General features: G+C 45.6%; 1 protein-coding gene across 1 annotated transcript; it reads right to left on the bottom strand.

The window, feature by feature from the left end:
- Positions 1-8,214: 8,214 nt before the first annotated feature.
- On the bottom strand, positions 8,215-17,395 carry LOC121866160 (RNA-binding protein MEX3B-like). The gene is made up of 2 exons (XM_042365764.1): positions 17,104-17,395; positions 8,215-9,963 (listed from the first exon to the last, which is right to left on the bottom strand). The coding sequence occupies exons 1-2, from the start codon at positions 17,210-17,212 to the stop codon at positions 8,402-8,404; spliced, it is 1,671 nt and encodes a 556-aa protein (XP_042221698.1). The 5' UTR covers positions 17,213-17,395; the 3' UTR covers positions 8,215-8,401.
- Positions 17,396-22,022: the final 4,627 nt, after the last annotated feature.

Below are 22,022 nucleotides of genomic sequence, written 5' to 3'. Positions count from 1 at the left end.
TAGTCAGGAGCTTTCGCACGATGTCATAGTACCACTCTGGCCTACACCATCTCCTGTAATGCTCGCCAATATGCCCTGGATATCCTTGGCTGGAATTCAGTATTCCCTGAGAATTACAATGCACTAAACCCTCTTTAAATACTCTTCATGGCAAATTGACCCCAACTGCAACTTGACTTACAGACCAATTTGCCACCAGAGGATTTTACCACATTATCATTCTGGAGCGAAGTTAGTTAGGGGTCACCTGATAGGTTAATAATAATTCCTGGCTCTTTGATAAACAGGAAAATAATGAAGCTTGCAAATGAAAGTGAGCACTCTAAGTCAGAGGAATAAAAACAATCATCCTTATATCATAAAATTAAAAATTAAACAACCATTCTACTAAATTCACTTAGGAACATATAACTAATTATTTCTACTACAAAAATAGAACTAAAAGTATCATACACTTGGCCTATCAAATAAAAAAATACCACTATTAGGAGGAAATCAGAGGTGAGCATTAGACAATGCTGACAAAAAGCAAAAGCCAAAAAACCACTCGGGTTGCCTCTTAAACAACCAGCCTCCTGGGACGCAACTTGTACACAAACATGAAATAAGCAAAACATAAGTAAATGCAACAGGGTGTAAATGAAGTAAATAAACGCTTGAATGAGCACGCACTGACAGGGTGTGGGGACCAACGACGCTGGGCAAGCAAATTAAAGCGTGTGGTAGACCAAAATAAACCAGGTATAGGTGGTAGAGGCTATGGACAACACCCACCAGTGGGTAGAGCCAGCCACTGTATGGTAGACCACTAGTACACAGGTGACCCAGTAGCTCCTCTTATCCCCTGACAGCAATCCTATATACATTCACCAGCACTCCCTCTGTCTTATCATTTGTTTCTACTCCCATGAAGCAGTGAATGAAGGCTCATGGTACATGAGATTTGTCCTCTCTTTCTCTCTCTAGTGAATATCGCACGAAACATGCAGAACGAAGCTATCGATGGTGCGAGTGTGTGGCATGTGGATCGGGCGTAGCGATGCGTATCTAGGACAGGTGTGAGTTAGCCAAGATGTAGGTATGGGCCATCTATACACCCAATACCTTGAACCCATGCCACCTGCTGTCTGTCCACGGCAAAACGCCCCTCGCCAAGCCCATCCATGCCTTCCACTGGGCCCAGGAAGTCACTCAAGGAGATATATTTGGGGGCTACTCTTTATGCTCGGTATTTCACATTTTTATATCAGCATTATAAAGAATATATTACCATTATAACTATAAATATTTATTAACTATTGATGGCCAGAAAGACACCGAGGGACGACGCCCAGCGACCCATCATGATCATTGATAACTCTTTAAAGCTCTCTACGTTACGGTTCCCAACAGAGGGAGAAACAGTCTCTAACAAATCAAGTACAGTACAAGAGAAATGGTCATAGTGGAGGGTACGTGGCGGCGCGCATCCCTTGGTCTCCAGATATAAGGCAACAATACCAAAGAGCACGAGAAGAGAGGTCCACTGGCTGAGTGTGGGAGAGGCGACCACGTGTCCGCTATCCAGAAACGCTCACCGATTCCTCTTATGTAAAGGTTCATACTCATACCACATGACAATTTTGACATGTCTCCATGAAGTAAAATGTTTAATCGAGAGGTTGGACAAAAATGACGACATAGGTAAAATAGCGTCTGGTTGTGGGATCGTGGAGGTCTAGCCACATGTCAGCCTTACATCTGAATACTGGGAAAAATAATGTGACTCGGGCCAGCAATTACCTACCCGCCTGGGAGAGCTGTGCGCTGGGTTGACTCTTCTCCCATGCCCTGACACCACTCAAATTGAGTGTCTGAGTGATACCAGTGGGAGGGAGTGGAGCCGCCCACCAAGACTTGAAGAAGACCATGATGACGGCCACCACGCACTGAGCCGCCCTGCTCCACCGTAAGTAATCGCTCACCCGGTCACAAATAATGAGCATATGCTTTTGGCCTTGCGAGCCTCCCTGCTGCAACATGCGTGTCGTAGTTGTCCTCGCTACAAGCTGCAATCTTCTTGTATAATCCAAAAAAGTTACCTATAATCCGTAAAAATCCCTTAATTACAGCAAACTACCAACAATTTTAGCATTTTATTAATTCATAAAATTTATCTCACCATTCCCAGCCACAAGATTAGAAGAGTAATGAACCCTCTGAAATTTGAAGATAATTTTTGTTTTTAACAATTTGACAAATATTCTTGACAATTCAGTAAACTTTTAACGGATTATCAGATAAAAGACCTTATACTCTCAAGTCTTTGCGGCAGAGATTTTATGTATTACATAAGTAGGCCTACAACATTATTTGATATAAACTCTAAAATATGGCATATACCGATATAATAAAAGTTCTGCTTATAATGATTATTTCTCCACTGTGATATAATCTAAATAGGGAACTGTGGGGAGGTGATGTGGTTGGTTGGTTGATTGGTTGGCTGGTTGTTGCCGAATTAGACCGAGCGATTGCTCATGCTGGTCCGTCCGAACGTCACTTTAAGACAAAACATATATACGTACTGTATAGTCCTAATGTATTCTAGGATTCCGGTGACGCCTGTTTACCATATATCTTATAAATCTGAATATCAGCTCTACCAGAATATACTGATACTCAAATATATATCATTATTATTATTTATTATTATTATTATTATTATTAATATTATTATTATTATTATTATAGGTATATAGACTATGACATGAGTGGAACTTGCAGGGGATATGATGGGGAATAATTGTCTTGAATACTGTATATATATATATATATATATATATATATATATATATATATATATATATATATATATATATATATATATATATAACTTCCTATCAAGGCGTCGGGACTTGGTGATTACTTCTTTCTCAAGTGATTACGGTTTACCAATGACAGGTTGGTCGTCCACATACCCCAGCCCGTGCCACACTATCATGGAGAACCACTGAAGAAACACTCACATTCCGAAAAAATATAAATAAAAAAAAAGGAGACGATAGGTGTCCCTGCAATAAAGTTTATTATTATTTGTTATCATACAAAATACTGAGCAGGTGCAAGCCAAATAACAATCCGTCCTAAACTTTTGAGGTCAAACAAAATCATCTTCCACCCACAATTTTGAGACTCCCCAGTTTTAGTCTCCCTATCAAACTGGGGTTCACCGTAGCCGTTCTCTCGACACTGAGCGTTACTGTGGCTGCCTGGCAGTGTTCTCACTTGACAGTGCATACATACCCCTGTCCAGTCACCACCTGGGCCAAGGGGATGAAAAACACAGTCATACCAAACCCTGAACTCTCCCTCCTTGCACACATACACACTTCTTCGTGTCGCATCACAATGAAGCAACATCTGTGATGCAGAACCTCTTAATTTTCAGGCAATGCTAACCTGGGCTAATAAAGCTTGCTCGTTATCAGTAAGCATCTGCTTGATCCCTGAAAACTGACTGAGCTTGATAAAGGGTTGTGTTGGGTGGGCGAGGAGCAGGGAAGTATGCATGGGGGGGATGACTGTGTTGCATAGCCACAGCCGACGAGCCGAGTCCGAGACACTCGCTACTAAAAAATTTATTGCCTCCCGCAGTCTTGCCCACTTATCATGTCTTCCCATGTTCAACCACACTCACATTATGCAACTGACTCCTGGCTAACAATTAATAAACCTGATTCATTGTTAAACCACTTGGGATGCATCATCAGCTGCGGTGGGGGAGGCCCGGGAGGAGGTTAACTACGTTGACACAGCGTGAAGGTTGACACACCGTGACGTCCAACACCCGCTCCACAACTTCCAGAGAGAGAGAGTACTGACAAGTTTCCTCCTCGCCGGACTTGACCACTTTAAGTTTCAAGCAAACAGGACACCAACTCAATACTACAAACAACCCAACCTGGTAGTTTGTAAGCGGACTGGCTGGCAAAAAACTGACTTGCAGGGTATTTTTTATGGAATTTTTTTTTTGCATAAGTGACAAAAATCTCTTCAAAATAGTCTAGCAATCATTGATCAATTATTGCGATAAGTTGTGCCCGAAGGTAACCCACTACCTGTCACATAGGCGATTTTCGTCTTCAGGTGACGTGGGATTCGCCCCTATGATAGGTGTGCGGCTTACACCCTATTAACTTCCCTGTAAACACCGATTAATGCGGGGAAGCCTTGATGAAGAAGCATAGAATGTTTTTGGTATTTTTTTATCATTTTGTTTTATCATCCTAAGTATACACTACGATTTTATGAAAAATTACCATAATATATATACGGCGTTGTAGAAAAGTACAAAAAATAAACTCATTACGGATTAGAGTGCATAGGTATTGTGAACTAACTTATGACACTGACGACAGTTGTTCAACGCTGTACTGGAAGACCCATGGAACGAAGCAGCTGCTGACGAAACATTTCCATCGAGTTCTGAATCAAGGAGAACCGCCCGAACTTGACCAAGGTAGCCTAGAGGCCGACCTCAAACTCCCACACACAATCCTCAAGAGCTTTGATTGGCTGGCACAAACTGTCATTTAAAAAGAGTTGGCGATTCTGATTGGTGGGTGATAATGACGAGATTTCGGCCTGGTGAGGATGAGGTAGCGTGGAGAGATGGGCCTCAAGGTGGACCTCGGAGGCCGGGGTTATGGGCGGGGCGGGGAGGACAAACGGACGTGAGGCCTCCAACACTGGCTTAGTTAAATAAAAAAAAATTATTGTGGACAATTCACTCTCCCGAGCCTATATGCCACCTGCACAGCTGGTGAGTGAGCTTGAGCCTCGCCCAGCTGGTGAGTGCAGTAACCCGCACTATGTCAGGGGTGGCCGTGTCCTCTCCGCCCGCCGCCACTACAACACTGTGAATGCGGGACCTGGACTCTGCTTCCCACAACTATGGGGTGACAAGCATGCAGGTCGGGGCGAAAAAGGTGCTAAGCCACAAGGCAATGCATCACTACTACTTTTATACTTGGTTCTCACTACAGTTTTCAACTCATAAAGGTCCATGGTGCCTCTTGCCAGCGAGGGATGTTCGACCATTATATATATATAGGGGTTTGCGTACTTTATGGCTCAGCGTCGTTTAACGCCTCGAGCTGAAGAAGAGATCCCCGGCGCAAAACATCCACTTTCGCCATCATCAACATGGACGGTTTTCTGGCCGGTGTACCAGAGAAAACACGTCCCTGCTGACAACAGCGGAACCTGGTGCTTTACAATAGTGAATCGTACACATCATGACAGCAAACACAAAGGCGATGTGGTTTTTTCAGCTCTTTATAAAATGAATGAAAAATAACGCTTTTCTTTTTTCTCCTCAACATCACGTACATACAATATAGAGATTAGGACACCTAAACTACTTGATTCTGATGTCCTCAGAAATTGGTATAGAAATAAAGTAATAAAAATAATTTCTTAGATCACTCAATCTAGGCTACACAAACAAAGTACACGATAAATTTTCCTCTAATAAATCATATATATTAAAATAGATATATGAAAAACTACTTAAACTTTCATCTTTTGTAAATAGCGATTAAGTTGTGCTCTATGGTAAGATACAAGGGGCGGGTATATCATTATTATAATTACAATAGGTTATTTAAGAGCAAGAGGAGAGGGCTCTCTTGGCACTACCACTCAGTTGACCTCCAAGAGGCTATCTCCAGGGTACTGGAGAAGCTGCGTGGGTCATGTAGGAGTAACTATATAGAGTGCCTTGGCGAGGGTGGCCCTCCAGCTGGGGCAAGGGAAAGTAGAGGGAGGGGCGAGAGAGCCCTTACCTCTTTATCTCAGCGACTGTAGTTTCAATGTGACATTCTCAGCAGCGACTTTAAGCCTCCTGTCATCAAGTTGCTCTGGCTGACAAAATTGACCCAAAGAGCAACCTTCCGCAGGACTCAAAATCGATGTTGTGGTGACATATAAAGATCCACACTACCCCAAGCAGACACTGATATAAAATGAATATAAACAGTTTGGGTGAGAATCGAAAGGGTATAATAACACTTTTAAACTATTAGTCAGTAATGTTACTCTCCCGCTCCAAGTAATGTCTGTCGCAGATTATCAATTAGCAGTAGTAACTATATAGGGCAGCAAGATATACATCGTTAATAATAAAATCTTCTCTCCCTAATAAAAAAGTATGACATATTTGCACCTATGTACCTTCACATATGGTTCCGTGCGCCCTTACTGGGGTCTTCATGGCTGACGTCTCCAATCTTGATCAACTTCTTGTTTTGGTAGGAGCGACACAAGGAGTGAGAATGCACGGGTTATGACGGGTACAGCGTGAGGGGAACATTATACAGTAAGCGTGGCGAGGGAGGCCCAAGATTTACCTTTTATCAAAACATCTCTCTTACCCTTGGCAAGGGTACATGCAGTAAAGGGTACATTTAGATTACATACATATTCTATAAAGGATAGGTAGAAAAAATATATCATAAAGGAACTAAAACACTCAACTGTAAACTTTCATTAAAAAGAAAAAAGAAAAAAATATAATTCTTAGGGCAAAAAAATATATTACCTTAAAACTAAATCTTTTACCCTCTTGTTTCTCCAAGAGGAACCACAAAGTTTGTCCAATCTTTGTGTTGAGAGCAAAACTAACAAGAGGCGGCGAGACACAAGACTCGCGGCCATCCTCAACAATATTCGGCCATCAGGCCTCTTGTATAGTCTTGGGCCAACCTGCGCTAACGCTTCTGCTTACAATCACACTTGAACACCATATCGCTATCTGGTTTAAGGGAGAGGGGGGACAGGGGTTAGCAAATACTATTCCACGAGGCTGGAGAAGTTGGGAGGGCCACGGAGGGGGGCGGTGTGGGGAAGATAGGAGCGTCAATGGGGTTATATTTTGGGATCAAAAGTTGTAGTTACTCGCTCGGCTGTCTAGTTACCAGACCTTACCGCCATCACCCCATGGCCTTCTCAACTGTCACACCTCATATATACACCACTTGTACAAAAGAGGTTCTATAAAACGTGCACGGCGCTCTTGAGTCCTTCAAGTCAGACAAAAACAAACATTATCACAAAAAGGCATTGATAATTAAATATATTGGAAATTAAAGATTGGTCTAGAATACTGATTTTTTTTCATCTCTATACAAAATAAAGTTTTCACATCTTCTCATAGTTTTTATTTTCATTTATATATCAATAATGAGCAAGAACTTAGATAAAGCACTATGACTAAGATAATATCACTGTATTGCTTCCATTACATGAATGCACAAGCAGGGTCAACTCTGTGGTCGGTGGCTCAGTGGGCGTAGTTGGAGGTTCTTGGGGACATGGTTAAGGGTAGGTGGCTGGAGGGGGGACAGGTTGCTGAGGCTTTAAGTGGTTGTTTCATACGTTAGGTGAAATGATTGCAGGATGAGGGATTAGCGGGAGCGGCGAGGATGTAGGATATGTGAGAGTGAGGATGTGGGAAGTTGAGGTCATGGATGGATGTAATTGGTAGACAGGAGATGGTGGGATAGCAGGTGGGATCAAGGCACGAGTCGATCGTTCAGGTGGTTGGGACGCAGTACCAAACTGGCCCCAGCATGTCTGTCTGCTGTTGACATTAAGGTGTTGTTCCCTGGTCCTGGTGCCTTCCCCAACTACCCACTGGCCACCTAGCCACCCGCACCCCGCCCGAGTGTCTCGTGGGCGGCCCGGCGTGCGGGCGGCGGGTTGGTTGGTGGGCGGCTGTCACGCTCACATAGAGCTGATGAGAAGGATATGTAGCATTCGTTGTGAGGCGGCTGGTGGGCTGGACAGGGCGAGCACGGACATGTGCGGGCGGAGTGTTCAGATCTGGGTGAGCGGGTGGGGAGTGTCTAGCACCGCTCCGATGATGCCTAGTCCACCCAGCCCAGCCCGAGCCGTCCTGAGTACCCAGGAAACAATGGGAGATCGGAGAGGGAGTGTAACCCCCCTGGCAGTTGTTGGCGGGCAGCATGTGCATCGAGCACGGCGCTGACCTGCCTATCACAGCCTAGCGACAGCTGTTCTCCACTCTGACTTGAAGGACTCGCGCCACCAGCACCGACGGCTTGGCCACCAGACATGAACCACACCGAGCCCGGGGCCATACTGTCACCCGAGTCACACCAATAAAAAATGCCTTGCATTCCAAGAGAAAATGAAATAAAAATATCTTCACACTACTTGAATAAAAAAATTTATTATTAATTTTAAAGATAATACTCTTCATTCTGCAGATATATGCTATACAGACTATTATACTCTATAAGCTGGTGGTGGGGTAGAAGGGGGCTGAGATGCCCGTGAGCGCCGCGATGGCTTGTTGCACGAGTTGCTTAGTTGCAAAACTTAACCAAGTGGCGCGTTAGGAGAAGATACGAATGGCCTGAGTGACCTTCATGCGACAGATTGGGCACTCAGCCGCCTCGGCCACCAGCTTGTTGGCGCAGTCCAGGCAGAAGAGGTTATGGCCACAGGGCACCAGAGCAGCCACCACCTCTGATTCGCAGCATGTCACACACCGCTTCTTCTCATCAATACCATTCACCAGCTGGCTTATTCCTGTAATGGTTGTGGTGGAGGTGGAGGTAGCAGGTGCCGACGGCAGCCCAGTGGTAGACTGGAAGGCATTCAGCTGCTGGGTGAGATCTGGGGTGGAAGCTGGGGAAGAGGATGATGGTGAGGAAGTAGGTAATCCGCCTAGGCCTCCCGTGAGTGCAGAATTGAGCGATGCGAGTGATGGTGCGCCCCCGAGTCCGGGTGCTGGATCAGAGCTAATTCGCCTGGCTGGGGGATGAGCCTCCAAGGATGGGGAGAGCCTGGATGATGGGGGTGATGCTCCCGACACTGACGACGACCTGCGTGTCAGCGATGAGGACAGGGTGGAGGATAGGGAGGAAAAGGTGGAGCTCAGAGAGGAACTGGAGCTGACTGTGGAACTCATGGTATTCCCCAGAGGTCGTCCAAGCTCACCCCAAATGCTGGAGGGAGCTGGGTCAAAAGAAGGGGAGGAGCCCATGGAGGATCCCAGGGAGCCTAGTCCTTCGTCGACGCCATACAGACCCAGGCCACCAGTGCCACTACCAGTTACATCACTGCTCAACTTGCCGCTCCCAACACCACTGCTGAAGGAGGAGAAGAGTGATGACTCTAGGGCACTTCCCCCCTTGTTGGATGATCCGAGGAGTGACGACCCAGCATCTCCCAGCAGTGTGAAAGCAGAGTTCAGGTCATTGAGTTGATTCAAAGTGTTCAGACTGTTGAGAGTGTTGTTCAAGCCGTTCATACCATTCAGAGAGTTGTTCAGCCCATTTCCACTGAGACCATTCAAGCCGGTGATACCATTTAGACCTGACCCATTGGAAAGGCCGTTGGTGAGACCATTGAGACCTGTTCCATTGGTAATACCATTGATTGAGGCAAGACCATTGAGCGAGGAGTTGTTGAGCTTGTAGAGAGATGAGACCAGCTCTGATGATGCAGGACTGAAGAGGTTGTCGAGGCCATGTGATGGTGGAGGAAAGTCCCCATGGTGGCGTGCAGCAGCTGCAGCGTTGGGTTCGTCCTGGTCCAGCAGGCCGCCCGTACGCATCGCAATGTGTGCCTCGATCTCCTTCCTTGCCTGCTCCACAGACTCCGGCAAACCTGTTACCTCAAACACTGGCTCCTTGTCCCTTGAGGGCGTCACGATGTAGGTGTGGGTTTGCTGCTGGATCCGCTTGATGGTTGCTCCCTTGGGACCCACCACCAAACCTACCACGCGGTATGGCACTCGTACTTGGATGGTCACCTGCCCAGGTACATTTGTTGGTGGGCCGGGAGCCATTGACCCATTCAGGTTGTTTTTGCGGCAGGCACGGATTTGGCTAAAGTGCTCCGCAGCTGACAGGATCTCCCGTTTAGCCATCCCCACATCTTCTTTGCGTCCTGCAAGAAGATGAACCATATATTAATACCACAGATATCCATATATAATACAGTAATTTAGCAGTTCTATCCAGCCACACTTGTAGCGCGCCAATAAACCTGAATTAGTAAACGTAATGCAAAATCGTGAAAAATGTGTCGTAACTCAACCTCAATTAAAATATTCCTCAGGAGGAAGAACTATAAAGATAAACTCCACATGGAAACTGAACCCTAGTACATGTGGATGAACCCTCAATATCACTGATTAGGAGGGGCCACTACGCATCTCGACTCAACTCTTAGAAAAATTCTAAATGCCCCAAATACTCGAGCAAAATGCCAAACATTTATTGAACATCCATATAAATTTAACTGGTTATAGTACTGTATTGACAGACTGATAATCATCACCAAAGCATCTTGTATACCCAACAAGACACTAGCACTCCATTGTGTTGGTGGACAAGAAAAGCCTCACAATTAAGAATATGAGTATCACTGTGTTTGGCTACGAAAGTGACCGGTAAGACTGCAGCTGCCTGTCTTTACTGCTACACAATATTAAGCCACGAGTTAATCAACAAACGAGATCGAGGTGGCCCCGTTCTGCCCACACCGCTACAAGTTTGGTCCGGCAGGGAATAACGTCAAATTGTGGAATTACTGTAGCTAATAGTTGCCTACAGGTAATAATTGCAATCTTGAGCCAGCTCCCCAAGGGCAAGTCCTGAGGCATGGTTGGGAAGCTCTCCTAGGACACGATGCTACACTATTGGGTTTTGCCATCTCCACAGGAAGAACACCATCACTGAAATATGAATATTTTTATTCTTGGGGCTCACAATAACCCTTAACTTTTGAAACTTAAAAGAAATTTTCTTTGTCAGGGTCAGCAACCTTCACCTCAGACCTTTAGAGCACTCATAACAAAAACAGTCTTGACAGGTATAACGGTATAGAAAGTTTTACTGATGTGTTTGTGTTTGTTTACCTTACAAGCCTTCCTCTGCCCCTTACTGTTCGGTCAGTAACATTCCTTCACACATACCACCAGTCTAGGTCTATGTAGCACTACAGCCACAATGACGATGCCCTGTCTGCAACACAGAATAATCTCGGGGTTCGAATGTTAGCACCATTCATCACTAAATTAAAAGGGGTCTAGTTTGTTCTTCCTGTACGTATTACAAAGGGGCTAATAAAGACAAGAACGAACATCCCATTTTCAAGTTACTCGCTTTGGTCTTTCTCTTTAAATCAATATAGTCCTTGTTGCCTAGGGTAAAAATCACATTATATAGTCCTTGTCATTTTACAATTGTTGAATACAAACGAATGAATCTTAAGTTGTATCAAAATAGTTTCCCCCAAAACCACCCTTGAAGCCATATGACTGTGGGAAGAGGGAACACCAGCACGAGGCAGACTTGCCTCTTGAATAGTGCAGTGAGAACGCTACCGGCAGGTGTGTGCTGCTATAGAGAAGCAACAATGATGGTAAATGAAGAAACCAAGAAAACCCCCACTATAGTATACCGAGTTCTGGGATTCCTCGCTCAGACACGACACAGGAATGTTGGTTTGCACGAGGCTCACCTCAAAACACAAGGACTCGCATTCCACCTGATTCTCCTCTACCTACACGAAAGACAAACAATTCCTCAGTACAATAAACAATGCTGAGTCATGCGACTGGAAATGGAATGTAAACACGATGCCAAAGGAGATGTTTAAGACACCCAGTCCCAACCTTGACAAAGCAATAGAAAAACTATCCTGTTTATGATCACCACATTTCACCCAAGTTTTTGTTCAGTGTGGCCTACCTGGAGTTTACCTAACCTAACCCCATGGCTCCACCATGCACATCTCCCATTTATGTGTTTTATTGTTCTTTAAAATATCCAGTCTCTGCTAATCCCTCCCATACACACCTGCCAGTCCACACAACGGAGTTATCATGATAACAAATTGATACAGCAAGTACTTGTTCTACTCACCAAGGCAACCTTCTGTCGTCAACTATTGGTGCTACCACGTCATGGAGCACAGCGTCTTTACATCTTCATCTGTTACGAGTACCGCAATTATAAAACTCTTTCCTGAAAAGGTTCACGTCTCCATGATTCAGTCGTGTTTCAGCGGATACTTAAAAGAAGCAAACTCTGGGACTGGAGAATGCAAAACTATGGTGTGGAGTGTAGATGAAAGAAGTAGTTAGAAGATACTGGTGATGGCATGTGGAGGGATAAGTGGGAGGGGCGAAGACCCAGGGGAGGTGGTGGTAGCGAGGATATTGTGAGGTGACCAAATACGGTGTGTGACGGCGCGCACGGTCGTGATCTACCAACACTCCTCTATAGTGTTTTGTTGCCACAGTGTTTTGTCGGCTGCCTGGCTCACCAGCTAAGGTAGTTGCTATGGTGAGGTACTTTATGAATTTGTGGGTGAGGTAGTGATGGTGCCTCCTAGAATAACCTCCCCTCACCCGTTATCAATAGACACATGTTATTTTTGTACATTAATATGGTCACGACACCCGCTCATACTGCTACTGCCTCGTGTTTGTCATCACTAACACACACCACCTCTTTGAACACTATGTTACTAATGTTAACATTTAATTTTGTTTCAGCTTGTGTTATTAAGGATAACAAAAGTTAATATAAAAACGATAACACCACATTATCGTAATTATGGAGCACGTTTAAACCTGCAGCACTTGACCTAACTCAAAAGTTATTGCATATTCACATTTCCAGTTACGAATACGGAGTGCAGGAGCTGTAAACAAACTAAAACATGTGACATCTCGTGTGTAATCATGTCTCGTAGTGAGGGAGGTGGGCGTGAGGACGAAACAGGTGCAGCTGGCATGATATAACACTCCCCATAAACTACTCTACTCTCCCTTTTTGTATCATTGTCACGTACTGTACGTATATACTCGACCAACTACACCACTTTTTTAAAATTGTGGCTCATCTCCACCTACCATATTATGCTTTGCTCTCCCATACTGCATAAAAATGGTTCCCTCTACATATACACGACTACCAAGATGCCCAACTACCAAACTACAACCCTTTAGAAGGTGTTACTTAATAACATCATTATATCAACATCCTAGTGCAAAAGTGTATCATATTTGTAACATAATTTACATGAGAATTCCGGTTACTGTGTGGAGTAAGACGCGGGAGGTGACGCGACTTAAAACAGATGCAACTGGTAGCCCTCCTTGTGATGAAAAGCGCTACACATTTTTACTACATAGCATCTAATCTGGAGGAGGGAGGGATCCTCCACTCCCTAGGCTGTTAGCTGCCTAATCATCACACACGCTACAGAAAGTATCTGCAAGGTGTGGTCCGATGGATGTCAAAGTGAACATTTCGACTCCTGCTATCTCGGTAGAATTGGCAAAGTTCTTTGTTCATTGTCATTTGTCTATTAAAAATATTGCAGATACTTTTTGTAGCAACTATACATGCGCATTAAATATATAAACTGGAATAATATAACCTAATGAACTTGGGGCAATTCCTACTCAGTGAAAATCTGTTGTTCACTTCTATACAAATGAACCCACAAGTATGAACAAACATATTCATACCAACGATACCTTTAACATGCATATCCGTACACATTTATAATTAAGTGCATCACCACCATACCTGAGTTAGGAACAATGAGTCACCTTACGTCAGGTGTTCCAGGGTAGCCGGTACAATAATTCAGTCAAGCTTGTTTATTTTACATTTATTTGTCTCGTGGAGGAGACTGGTCAAGTGGGTCCCAGTCCTCACAGGGTTCAAGTCTTGATGGTTGCGCTATGGTTGGGGTCTATTAACACCGGTTCCTCTCTGACCGGTCACCTACTAGCAGATGCCGTGATTCAGGTGGTGACCAACCCGGGAATGATGAGACTGAGCCTAACACCTGGCCACATAAGGCAGATGAAGCCACTGACCGGAGTGACTAGTCACTTCACTTAAACTAAACCCCTTGGCTGTTATATTACACCTCTCCTCCCACTACCTCCCTAACCTAGGTAAAGCCTGGATCATTATGTCCTCCTTCCTTGACCATAACTCACCCATGAACCACACGAGAAGATCAGCTTGGGAAATTACTCACGCGACGAGTTTATCAGGGATACCATTCTTATCTGCGTGGTCATGGTGACCTTGGTGCACAACTGTCTAAAACACCGTTGATCGGTTGGGCTGATACCCAATACGTGCAAAGTCGTCACTGAAACTGTTGCATTGGTTTCACCGCACCAGATACTTCTGGGACATCCATTTATAACGACCAATTGTTTCAGGTTTCAACGTCGTTGAATATCTTAACTATTTGGCACAGTGGACGCTTATATCAAACAAAATGAAAATATCTGGACACAATTCAGGAATAGTACTGGCCAGAACACCGAGTGCTGAAGGCTGAACAGAAGAACGTGGCAGACACAAAACTTAGTGGAAGCCTGGATGATGAAGCAAGAGTAATATTTATATCTAACGTCTGTGTCGACAAGGTTTTCCCACGACCAAATTACATTATAAGGTCAATCTGTGTACAGGTAGGATGGTGATAGTACAGATAGAATGGTAAGTGAGTACAGGTAAGATGGCGAGTGAGTACAGGTAAGATGGCGAGTGAGTACAGGTAGGATGGCGAGGAAGCACAGGTAGGATGGTGAGAATGTTATTAGTAATAATCATGGCGAGTGAGTAACCATTTCTCCACCTATGCAGTCCTCACTCAAGGCCCCCCCCCCATTCCGTTCACCACCACCCCCCAGCCAGCCCTTGGTTATATCATCACCAGCGCGACTCTTCAAACCCCGCCGCCCCCGCCCGTCTCCCCTTCAGAGCACCCGTCTTCCCTCATCAACACACACACACGAGAAGATGCGACAGGAACAATAGAGTGAGTGGACAGGAGAGAAGCGGGAAGAACCATTGGAAAGCATCAAAGGAGGAGGCAAATGATGATGAGAACAAAGGGAAGGTGTAGAAAGGGGAGTGGGAGGAGGAAAAAAGGCAAACTGTAGGAATGGTGAAGATGGCAAAGGAGAGAAGCAGATCAGAAGAGGGAAATAACGGTGGAATCGGTATAACAAAGGAAAGGAAGCGGGAGAACAATTAAGAGAGTGGTGTACTGTAGTCATCAGGACACCTAACACTCGAGTCATCCCTACATCATCACTGACACCCCCCCACCCCCACTACTTACCAACTTGAACTCTAAACAAACAAGTTTGACCACTAAAATAACTGGATGGAAGGAAGAGTGGGTGGAGACAGGTGAAGGAAGAGGCGGCATTACTAGTTGTTATGAAAGAGAAAGGATGTAATGAGAGAGAGGAAGGTTTAGGTATGAGGCTATAGGAGGTAGTGAGGGTGGGGGGAAGCACGAGGTGGAGTAGTTAGGAAGGTAGGGTGCAAAGTGGAGGCAGGCAGGGTGAGGGAGAGCGGGGGCAGGACACACCTTGACACGCTGGCCCACAACCCAGCATGTGGGGTCGAATCCAACCACCCCCGCCCTCCTCCACCACCTGATCCTGCCGTGTAGTAAACCCTCACTTACCACCCACCTGTACCTCGTCACCACCACCATCACCTCTCCAGCACCCACGAAAACTATGTTGCCTTACCATCCCCGCCAGATTGACAATAGCCAAGGTCGACAAAACCTCCCATATACACGAGAATCATCCCCCTCCCCGCGCCGAGTTCCTGACTGCATAATATTCCCATTAACAGTGAGGCCGAGGTATGGAATCCAGGCCTAAGCCGCCCACCACCTTCCTGTCCCGGCCCCCTGAGTGAAGAATCGTGCCTCGGGTCGGTGGGTGGGCGGACTCATAAAAACTGGCAGCCACGCCCGCCCCACGGCATCCCTGACCTACACGTGACCCACCAGACAGGACAGATGTGTGTGTGTGTACATTGTGTGTGTGTGTGTAAGACAAGAGAACAAATACCAGTATTCTTGCTGACACCAACTGTAGGAGCATCGAGGCTACCATTATCCATGAACAACTATGTTGGACTGGCCATGTTATCCGCATGGACGACAGTAGATTGCCAAAGCAGCTACTTTACAGTCACCTAACGAATAGTAAACGTAACGGCGGCGGGCAATTGAAAGGGCATAAGAATAGTCTTAAGACAAACTTGAAAAGGTGCCAAATTGACCCCCTCACCTGGGAGTCGATTACTCCGCATCGTGACGCTTGGAGGAGCACCACACGAGAAGGTGTCAACACTTTCGAGTTAGCCCGACTGCAAACCAAGGCAGACAAGCGCCAAAGCAGAAAAGACGCTGCCACCGCCCCTCCCACAGAAGATGGAGCCCTCCACATGTGCAACGAATGTGGACGACTCTGCGGGTCCCGTATCGGCCTCTTTTAGTCACCTCAAAAGTCACTAACCTAGGTGACATCCTAATAACTCGTATCATAGCTGGATGATCGTCATACTCGATTCCGAGTGACAGCAAAGTAGTAGTAGTAGGATTTTTTATCCCATGGCCGCATGTCACCGTAACCTAGCTCTCGATGCTGCACATAGGAGGAACGAGAACGACAAGAGAAGGGCATATGGGGAGAGAATTCAAACCGTTGATCAAGGCAGCTTCACTCCTCTAGTGTTCACAACCTCTGGTGGGATGGGACCAAGTGCAAGATGTTTCTACGCCCTACTTGCGGAGGTGATCTCCGAACAGAAGCAGCAGCCCAGAAGTTATGTTACAGCCTGGATGAGATGTCGACTGTCTTTCTCTCTCCTTCGGTCGGCTTTGCTCTGCCTCAGGGGAACGAGAGCTTCTGCCCCAATTCTGACAACTGCTGCAGATATTGACTATGAGGCTACAGTCACTGAATGCCACATAGATCTGCAGCTTAACTAATTCAACACAGATAGGATAGCTACTTATGTACTAGGATATTTAATATTAAGGTATTAAAATGGTGGCGAAGATGTGGCTATTGGGGGAGGCTGGAGGCCACGGAAAAAAAGTAGTAGTAGTAGTAGTATGTATGTGTGTGTGTGTGTGTGTGTGTGTGTGTGTGTGTGTGAGGAAGACAGACCACGGCCGTCCTCCGAGAGAGTCGTAGCGGGAGGTGAAGAAAGTGACAACAGAACTCACCGGTGACGACGAAGACTGGCTCCTCCCCTCTGACGGGCGTCTTGATGTACGTGTTCGTCTTGGCACGAAGGGCCTTGATCTTGCACCCTGGAATAAAGAAAATATTCATATTATTAAAATGTACTTAACACACGGCAGACTCACTACAGTCGATTACATACAAACAAATCATAATTGTCATCAGCTTCTGTCCTCAAATGTATGAAGTCTTCCCTACATGTTGCCACAACCTTGTGCTTTGTACCTCTCCTGACAATTGTGCACCTCCAGAATTCCACATTTCTAAAATATTTTTTCTACTCTCTCAAAACTAAATAAAAACCCACGCCTTAAGGGGGGGGGGGGTGGGCAGCTTTGTAATATAATGGCAAGCTGGAAGGTAGTGGTGGCCAGTAGCCATCACACTACATAAAACAAGCCCACACACATCACCCCTACCTGCCACCAGACCAAACCTTCCTCGCTTATTTATGTTTCCAACTACAATACCTTTCTAATTGCATTCTATATATATATATATATATATATATATATATATATATATATATATATATTGATAAAATCACTAAAATAAATCATCCAAAGTACTTAAAAAAAATATAAAATACAACGGAGTATGGGCGAGTGGTAGACTGGGTGGCGTGTGAGTGTTGAGTGATAGTGACAGTAGCTGGTCGGGGCAGGTCTCATCTCCAGCTCTGTCGCGCCACTATCCATTCCAGGTGGTCGAGCCTTACCCCACAACACTTGCCCTTCAGGACCACGAGCACAAGACTGTGTAACTGTAAGTGGTGTGGCTACAGGGAAAGAAAACACCTTCCATCCCACTTTGCCACACCTCCAACCAATTTGGCGACCATTACCCGCTAAATGGAAGGAGAGGGGAGAAAAGAAAGGATAATAGAGTCTCTCTCTCTCTCTCTCTCTCTCTCTCTCTCTCTCTCTCTCTCTCTCTCTCCACACACACACACACTTCCCCGCCCCACTCGCCATGGCCAAACCTTAATTACTAACCCCCTCCCTAGCCTACCCAGACTCCATAAATACAGAGCGAGAGAAAAATCACACAAAACTAAGGAAGATTTCGAAAAACGAAGAACTTAAGACGAAACACCAGTAACTGAAGTTTCCCCACCCCCAAGGAGAGGTCAATCCGGGGAGAGGGGAGGAGGAAGGCATTTCGCTGATGCTGTCCGACTGTCTGTGAACACACAGGAGTCCGGACTAAATCAAGCGTCCTTCACCTTATACAACAACTTTTGATGGATTAGAATCGGCTCGATTTATTGCCTCAACGCCCATGTTGATATCCACGATGGGAGATTTGGGCGTTGTCGACAGTCTTATTCACAAGGAAGGATTTACGCTAGAACCATGACCTAATCTGGCGTACCTTTGTTATATCCAATCAATTTTAAGTAGGTATGAAGGGAAGGGGACCGTGTGTGGAGTGACGGTGAAGAGGTTGGTGACGCCTAACACCCAGACCTCTCTCTCTCTCTCTCACTTCTGTTACGGTCACTGCCAGGGCCCACGTAATATCGCCCTAACCCTACCGCTATCACTTAACCCTTTAAAAACGTTCGCTCAACTCTCCATCACCCGAGCACACACAGTAGACAGCATCACGCACGCCCACAACTACACAATCTACCCGCATTCACACTTCTACCACTCCCAGCACCAAGACAAACCCTCACCGCTATTAGGCTAGTACCAGCATCTCCTAGCATCCCGCCCGTACCCCTCCGGTCATCAGCGTGTCCGGACAATTGCCTTTTTGACCAACAAGGAAGAATAATTATGGAAATAAGGGCCAGTGTAAAGTGGTGTTGGGCAGTTGGAAGAGAGAGAGGGGGGGGGACAAGTCAGCCACCCCTATACACACACCTTTACAACTGTAAGGTAGAGGCATGGGGGCCCCCCCCACCTCACAGTTGGCTCCAGGACGACGGGAGTTGCGAGGTGTTCCATTAGCGAGCAGTCGGTAAACAGTACTCATAAAAGGCGACCGTATGATGCAACACGGAGAAGGCGACAATGGCTTTATATATATATATATATATATATATATATATATATATATATATATATATATATATATATATATATATATATATATATATATATATATATATATATATATATATATATCTTCCGTGATAATGGAACGGAAGACAAACAAGTGTCAGGATAAGAATGTAACCATCACACTCCAATCGTCTGACAACAAGAACGTAACACAGATGAGACTGAAGGAAATGCCACATAAATACAGAGATACTGGATGGATAATATTTCACGACAGGAAAGATATTTTGAGGGAAGGCAACGAGAACCATGAGAGAGGAGACACGAAAACATACTGATGAAGAAGACACGCGAAGAGAAGAGAGGCTGTAATCATAAAAGAAGACAAAGGAAAGGTTGACAAAATAGTGATGTAAAAATCCAAGAGGAAGACGAGGAAAATTTGGAGATTACTCGCAATAGTTTAAATGTCAACTGGGGATATCAAAGCGCAAGCGCACACACGGAGAGTGGTGGGGAGACGAGGGGAGGAAAGGAAAAGGTGGGGAGTCTGTGGTAGGGGTTCATGTCGGTACAGGGGGAGAGAGGAGGGGGAAGGTGCCGTAACTGAGGTGTGATGACCTTAGAATAACCCTCTCCCAGCTACCACCACCACCAGTCATCCTCTTCTCACACACACACACACACACACACACACACACACACACAATCCTTCTCCCTAACACAAGGCAACACCTCCCACTCGTCTCTCAAGAAAGTACCACAAGCTATCAACAAGCCTTCCAATACTTGCACACACATTATGTTCAGACGGACACAAGTGCCTAAAACCCTCAAGTAACAGTATCAAAATTAATTACCTGTCACGGTGGCCATTCATATCCTGCTTTCTATTGCCGTGACCAGTTTATAACACACACTGTATAGCGGAACTTGAGCTGTCACATATTCTGACATCTTTATTAGTCATTTTACTCTTAATAACCTGGATTGGGTAAATATGAACTGTAGGCCGGGTAGCGAGTTAACACTCCCCCTCCCAACTATTCCCTGGAGTAAGCAGACATCACGGCAAGGCATCAACACCCAACCCCCCCTTTAACACAATCACTCACCCGTGTGAACAATGTCTCAGTCACTTCCCACAAAAACCATGATAGGTGAAAAACATCGATGGTCAATACTGAAACAAATAACAAATAACCTTTAAACGCTCACAAGTGAATCGTGCAGTGATGCTCCAGAGGGTCAAATAAGACCAAGGTTAGATAATATATTACATCATGCAGTGAGGAAAGCGTGCGCCTTCACCACTTATGTCTTATGAATTAAATATTTATTGTAACGGCTCAGCAGAGCCTGCCACTTCCACTGACAGATACAAGTTTTAATAGACTACTTTATTAAATACAACCATTGAAGAAAATCTAGTGTCATATATCCGAGACACGCGACTTTAAAACTGTAACGCTCTATCAATAACAACTCAGAAACGAAGTATTTCATTACCTCGTGCCCACCTTGACACACGCACACACTAAATCTTTAAACAGCTCCCCACTTCTTCTTCGTCGAGCAAAATTTCGTAGAAAAGAGGAAACAGTTCACAGGACAGGACCAGGCCTTGAACTACCATGCTGTACAGTATTACCAGGAGAAGTACAACGAACCTCTTGCGGGGGAAATACTCGGGGCGTGACTGCCTTGACCGTACATTTGTTAGAGCACGAGTGACAAGGTGAGGAGGATGCCAGCCAGTGTAAATCACGTTGGGTGAGGTGTGGGCGTCAAGGCGGTGAAGGGACAGCTTGGGGGAGATTAGTGGGCGTGAGCATTCAGCGGGAAGGACGGAAGAGATGGAGACGAGAGATTATGTTTAAGAGGCGAAACACGACCACATGTGCCAAATACGGCCCCGCGAGGGACAGGTCTACACCGGTGCCATCACGAGCTATATATCCCTCCACTAGCCAGCCTCACCTCCCCCCCCCCACTCATACACCCTCAACTGTACACTTTAAACCCTCTACACCGTCTTACACCCACCGATAAATCTACACTACCTTACAACACTAATACAGCCACAGACAACACACTATCCTACTGAGATGGTAAGGCACAGGACTTAGAACTGCACGTGTACTGGAGTAAAAATCTAAGAGTGTACCCCGTGTACCATCAGCTTGGCCCACAGTACAGGACATTACGTGGGAGTAAACACACGAAACTGAAAGTGTACTCGGTGTACCACAAGTCCAGTCGACGAACATATTACTGTACACTGGAGTATACACGTAAAACGTGAAATTGTAAACACCGTGGCAACCATCTAGCATTCGGTATATTGGCGTGATGTGGTATAGTGTGGTATGGTGTGATGTGGTATTGTGTGGTGTGAGTGAACGTGTGTACATCCATATGTAAGTGAGCACAGGAGAGAGAACGTTCCCCCCGGATGTGGCCGCCCACAACACACACCACCACCATCACCCTATACCATCAACTACGCTCACTCAACCCCGCTGTCTGATATCCACGCAGATATGTTCTAATGCCATTATGCAGGGAGGAGGAGGTGCGCAGCTCGGCGTTCCTCCCTGGCACACCACAGGGTAAAGCCAATGACCCAGTGACCATCAACCATTCCTCCGGCCGGCTGGGAAGTTGCACCACCCCAGGCCTGTCTCGCTCCCTCACCACCACCACATTCCAACTCCACATACCACTTCCGAGTACCACCGTCGTCACTTGCGTCTATCATTCGTATCAATACCGTCTAGCGTTATCAATGTTTGGTACCCTAGGCGATAGCTTATAGGATCATCCTCAATGGGCCATCATCCTCAAGGGTTACAGCTTCAAACATCATCCTCAAGGGTTTTAAAGCA

This window comes from Homarus americanus, unplaced genomic scaffold, assembly GCF_018991925.1.
Source record: "Homarus americanus isolate GMGI-L3 unplaced genomic scaffold, GMGI_Hamer_2.0 scaffold29188, whole genome shotgun sequence".
Classification (NCBI taxonomy): Eukaryota; Metazoa; Arthropoda; class Malacostraca; order Decapoda; family Nephropidae; genus Homarus; species Homarus americanus.
The sequence above is the reverse complement of the archived record's forward strand: the minus strand, read 5'-3'. Positions and strand labels throughout refer to the sequence as shown.